Raw genomic sequence first — 6000 nt, 5'->3', positions numbered from 1 at the left:
CGACACATCAGCGACCGCGGCCGAGCCGGTACACTCACTGCAAGTATCCAGACACGACCTACACTAGCCGCTGTCCAAACGCTACTCAGCAGCTCCCTCAAATAGTGCAAAGCTCTAAACGCTTGAAGGGGCGGTGCCTCACACACCCACTTCCCCATTGGGTGGAGTACGAGTCAGTTGGAGTGCCGAGCTCCGCCTCTCGCGGTGACGCGCTCCGTCACGTGGCCGGCGAGTTGAGGCGGATGCGTCTGACAGTGGCAGCAGCAGCAGCTGATGAGGCAGCGGAGGAGGCACAGGAGCAGAGGAGTGCTGCGGCCGCACTTCTTTACCCAGCAGCTGTTCCCGCGACTCTATGCGGCTCTCCCGGCCTTGCACCCGCCGCGACGAGGATGTATTTTGTGATCACAGCGATGAAAGGTAAGTGGGAGGTGGCCGAAAAGCCCGCGAGGAACAGTAGTGTGCAGGGAAAGGGAGAGTGGTGGATGGGAAGGGATATTGGTAGATGCAAGGGGGGGAGTGGTAAATGTGATGGGAGAGCTGCTGATGTAAGAGTGAAGGAAGACTGAAGTGGAGAGAAGTAAAGGTGGTTGGAGGTTGATAAACAGACGGGTAAGTAGGGGTGGTGGGAAAGATGGAGTGGTAAGGAAGAGTGCCAGGGCTAAACTGAAGATGAGCAATGGCAGAGTTGAGAAGATGGCTAAATGAAAGAGTAGGGGCAGTGGATAGGGATAGAGGTAAGGGATGTTGGACGAGTGATGGCTGGGGCCAGTTTAAGTAATTACAAAGGGAAGAGTCGTAGGGGTCATGAGAAGTGTGTGAGGGGTACTGGCACACAAGACTAGGTAGTGAGAGAGGCAAGAGACCAATGGTATTTGCTTTGAAGTGGGGAGTCACTGGATGAGTGACTGGGCAGGCAAGGGTGTTTGTGGAGAGGGGTGGTGTCATGGTGTTAGGTGTGTAGGGTTAAATAGGTGTTTCATATTGCCAGTTCTGGTGGTCGAGTAGCTGGGGTAAATGAAATAACAGGTGACAGGAGGCAGTGACGGCGGCAGGTAGCAGTAGAAAGACGCTCGTTGGGGGCAGTGGGAGTGGTGGGAGCAGAGGAGAAAGTAGTTGTGGCAGTAAAAAGGAGACGACAGTCGGGGGTCAGCTGGAGGTCGTGACAGCTATAAGGGACAACATGACAGGATCCCTTCTGCAGACACAGATGTTTTTACAAATATTACTCGCTAACTGTTCATGTGAGATCTCATTACTTGACTCTAACATTGCTTGTCTGTATGTGTGTATCAGTTAAGTGTATGCACAGTGTGCATCGTGCATACCTGTGACCAGTGCGAAGCACTCAATATTTGTGTATTGAAGAGATAGATGCACGTAGTATTTGCGCTATTCAGGTGCGTGTATCAGTGTGATGCTTGTGCCAAGGGCACCTTTAATATCGACGTATCAACAACGTACATTTTTTTTATTGCATGCCTTGCACTCATGTTTTGGGTGCATGCACTGCGTGCGCCCATTCCACCTGTGTTTTCATAGCACCGTGTTTTTTCCGGTGATCACTAAATCCCTTAATGGTGATGCTTGGACTGTTTTAAGCGCTCCCAATTTTGGACAGTCAGGGAACCGAGGCACAGTGGGATACAGCCTCTGTCCTTATTTTTCATCGTGCTTTCTTTCTTCGCATACCAACTAAGTTGTACTTTCCCTTTCCTGTTTCTTCTGTGTCTTCGCCCATCTTTGGTTCTGCTCTCGTGTTCGATGTTTCCTCTGTTTCCTCAGACCTTTCTAGGCCTTGTCTTACTGTGGTGTTTCTCCGGTCTTATCCATATCTATGCTGTTCTAATGTATGCGAGACACGAAAGGACAAATAGTGTGCAGTAACCTGCGACGGAGGCATTTGGTATTCAGTGAACACTGAAACACGGCGACGTTGTTAACTGGCAGCAATGTATGCATGTGGTATTGTAGTTATGTATTAATGCATGTGGTATTATTTATCGGGAGACTGTGCCTGGTCATGGAACCGTGAGTTTGCTCATCTTCACGGAGCGCGAAATCATTTCACACTGTTGTCGCACTATTATGTATTTATGAGGGTGAACCCTAATTTATATTTAAACTCCTCCAAGTGCGCCATAGGGCTTATCCTCAAGGGTCTCCCTCCGTGAGGGGATGGGAGGTCGGGAGGAAGTCCGCTCCGTAGACACAATACTGTCTGTACCGTGTCGGATGAAAGTTGCGTGTGTTTCATTTGTGTGGTACGCCACGCACAGCCTCGCCGAGGTTCCTTCCAGTCACCCATTAGTACATGCCAAAGAAGTATTTTCTCCTGCCCACCTGAGCGTGTTGTGGACGGGAAGTAACTTGGTGAGATGGCCCTGCGCTGTGAGGCAAGGCTCAAAGCGCGGTTAACACCTGCTGGCGAGCTGGGGCTTTGCTCTCGCTCGCTTTTATCTGTGCGAGTCTTGTATTTTTGTTGCCCTATTTCCCCATAAATGGTAAAGGGCATCGCGACTGACATGTTTGGGGTGGGCTGCTGCGAGTCGGAATACAGGCAAAGCCTTCCTTCAGTGTCGTAACACAAAATGATAAGCCGCGTCGCAAACTCATGAGGGGTCCCTAAGACTCCTTTTAAAGGAATGGGGTCCTTCAGAAGGATGCCACCCCCGTACCTTGGTGCTGCAGGTTTCTGCTTTATCCCCCTGACCTCCGAGGCTGGATGTCTGTGGGCTGCTTTCAGTGGCCCTCACGGAGAAGCGAACACTTTTCTGAGATACAGATATATGATTTGCTGCTGTGGAAAAAGTAAGACTCTGTGCGCTTTGCCAGCCGCAGACTTTTCGGGATATTTTGTAAGAATGTATTTAAAATTTCCTGTAAAATACAACGACTTTTAACCAATATAACTGAAATATTGTGCTTTTAAAATGGATCTTTGGGCCTTATTTTTTCTGGTCTAATGACCAACCCTTGGGCGGTAGGCATCACTACAGTAAGAAGTGTTAGGGCGAATAGGTTTTAAGGGGGGGGTATGAAGGGTTGGGGCGAGGGGCGGTTTGATGCAAGGGAGCAATTACCACTGGAGGGAGTATGGGCAGTACACATGCAAATAATGTTTTCATGGGTGAGTCCCTTGGGACTCTGTGAGAGGCTGGCAGACGGGCACTCCAGTCAGGGTGAAGACGGAAAGCTTGAAGATAGCGACAGGGCTAAAGATGGACAGACCAGCTCCTTCTGCAAATGTATGCAGGTACTTCCTGCCTTAGGCCCCATGTTGCCTCTGTTTGCAGCTGTACAGGTGTATTCTGTTTTGCAAACGTGCAGGAATTGCTTCCTCATCGCTCAGGGAGAGTGTTGGTACTCGGATGCAGCAGGGCAAAAAACGGCAGTAGCCCGTGTAGTTCCCGGCAGCCCATCTTACTTTGGACTCCTAATGTCCCCAAGGTTTCTTGTGCTTCCCCACAGGGGCGCATCGCATCTCTGTGATGCGAGCCAGACTTGATCCTCTGTTAGTGACCTAGTCCAGGCCCAGGGTTTGAGGGGATATGCCTTTGGCGAAAGGGGTGCTGATTGTCTCTTCTCCGCCGACTCCATGGTGGGTTTGTAAAGGGCACGTCAGTGGGGACTGAAGTGCTAATTACCTCCTCTCTGCCACCTCTGCTTGGACGGTCCTGACCAGTCTGTAGGGGACATGTCTGTGAGGACAAAGTGCTGAGTGTCCTTTGTACACCCACCTTAAGCATGGCAATCCTGGTAAAGTGTTTGTATATGGTTTCTCGACCCACTCAGAGCTGGCAGTCCTGACACGAATTCTGTTGGGGACAAGTCAGTAGGGACATGTGTGATGATTGTCCTGTCTCTACCCACCTTGATGTGGGCAGTCCTGGCACAGAGTCTGCAGTGGGCATGTCAAATGGAACCGCAGTCTGATTGAACCTTTTCCAAATACCTTGGCGTGAGGTGTCTTGGCCCAGTGACTGATGAGGGTGTATCCTTGGGAGCCGGTTTTGCTTGCTCAGTGGGGACTCTTCTAACACATTCTGTAGTGGACTGTCGAGGTTGGCTAGCAAACCACATCCCTACCATTTTGTTCAGTGCGGTCTCTTATGGCTTTGGGTGTCACGGTTCTGGCATGGCGTATGTAGAGGGAAAATCCATGCGGCTTGGCTGGCTGATTTGGTCAGAGAGGCTGGAGTTATCTCCTGCACTGCTCGATGGCATCTGTCAGACTTCATTATGGTCAAAATAAAAGGATGAGCAAGCAGAGGGCGAAGCATTATGGGAGCATTTTGCTGTGGCATTCATCACTGCTAGATAGCCATGCTCCCATCACACCAATGAATCCTCCACAACTTTGTTGATCTTCCTTGAGGATGGCTACGCTCAGGCTTATAGTGATCCACCCCTGTGGTGAGTGTCACTCAGTCATAGATTTGGTGATCTGCCAATGAGAGGACAACTCTAGCATATCTTGGCTGAATCCTTCGCACTAGTGAACCAACAGTGTGTCGGGTAAGAGTGTCTTGTACCAGAGACGCTGACTGTGAGTAAGACCCACCTGGTGCACATCCTTGCCTCCACCTCCATGGATTCGCACTCAGTCACCATCTCTGTCCTTGTTCCTATTACTCTTCCTGCAGCTACCCAAGGACGTCTCTGGCCTCGCAGCTGGGCGCCGAAGGAAGAGGACATCGCTTAAAGGAGATCTTGCATTTTTCAACGCATACTTTCCACCCCTGAGACTGGAGCCAGGAGGCAGCCTGCATTCCCTTCTCCTGCACAGTGATAGCTCAGGAAACGTCTAAGCCTACTGCGCTTAAACAAACAAGAATGAGAGGAAACTCGCTGTGCACTTTTCACAAAAATACATATTGTATCTCAGCTGTGTCTGCTGCGAGTGAGTGGCTGGCCATGCAAAGTGCCTCTGTTCATCAAGAGGCTAACGCATGCTGCTGTTTGTCCACTACAAAGATTTGTCGCTGGTTTAAGCTAGTCCCAATGCTGTAGGTCTCGGTATCTATAAGTGGACTTAGGGAGGGACAGTGAATGGACAGGCTTTCACAGTCTCACTGCCATCTGAAGACGTCAGTGGGATACTATTTTGCATTATTATTTTAGTCCATCCAATGTATGGCATGTACACCTGAAGAATATGGGGTTCATGACGCATAATGGACCGTTTCTTAAACAGCTGCATTTTGAACAATTTTCTTATTACACAAAGGGTATCATTGTACAATATGGTATTTTTACGATTTTTATTGCAATTCATGTGGGCGAATAGGAGTCTATTACAATATTTTTGATCTTTGAAGATTCCCCTTTCAATAGCAAAATGTAAATGGTTTTCCCTTAAGGTTGACCAAGTCGCTGTATGTCAAGTATTGGCAAATCTAAAGGGACTCGGGTGAAGGAAGTGAACACGTGAATGTGGCTAAGTTTTTGGAATAGCAAGGATGTTCACTCATTAAATCATTTGGGCAAAATACGCATATACATTCGTTATCATAGTGCATTTTTTTACTCAAATGAATAAAAATGTATACTTCCCCTTCTGTTGAAACATCATAGTTGAATTAGCTTTGAGCATTGGACTGTAAATGCTTACATTTTCACAAAAATGAAGGGCGAAAGGCCACTTCTAATGATAAGCAAAAATATGTTAACTAAATGCCCAAAGGCAAACATGATGCTGAATAAAGTTGGCAGGATGGGAAAAACAAATCAAGCCTGGCTCTCTTCATCCCTAGTAATTTCAAGTAAATAATGAATTGAAAGTTTTCTGAAAAACGTCAAAAAGGGAAGGGGGGAAATAGAATGAGAAGAAAGGCAAAGGTCACCATAGTTTTTCTTTTTCCCCTACAAGTGTCAACATAGAGCTGTATTTATACGAACAGGTCGGATGGAGATTGAACAGGAGAGGACAGAAATATAAAATGATGAGGAGGAGTGGCAAATGTGGTTGTAGAGGGGAGTACACAATTATTAGCAGATTTA

General features: G+C 48.1%; 1 protein-coding gene across 1 annotated transcript in view; it reads left to right on the top strand.

Annotated features, from left to right (window-relative positions):
* The first annotated feature begins 225 nt into the window (after positions 1 to 225).
* Positions 226 to 6000, top strand: part of RORA (RAR related orphan receptor A) — a 225525-nt gene continuing 219750 nt past the window's right edge. The window contains exon 1 of the mRNA XM_069223468.1: positions 226 to 417. Within this exon, the coding sequence (XP_069079569.1) occupies positions 243 to 417 (175 nt within the window). The 5' untranslated portion in view covers positions 226 to 242. The remainder of the gene's footprint in view (positions 418 to 6000) is intronic.

The sequence above is a fragment of the Pleurodeles waltl genome, chromosome 3_1, assembly GCF_031143425.1.
Source record: "Pleurodeles waltl isolate 20211129_DDA chromosome 3_1, aPleWal1.hap1.20221129, whole genome shotgun sequence".
Classification (NCBI taxonomy): Eukaryota; Metazoa; Chordata; class Amphibia; order Caudata; family Salamandridae; genus Pleurodeles; species Pleurodeles waltl.
The sequence above is the reverse complement of the archived record's forward strand: the minus strand, read 5'-3'. Positions and strand labels throughout refer to the sequence as shown.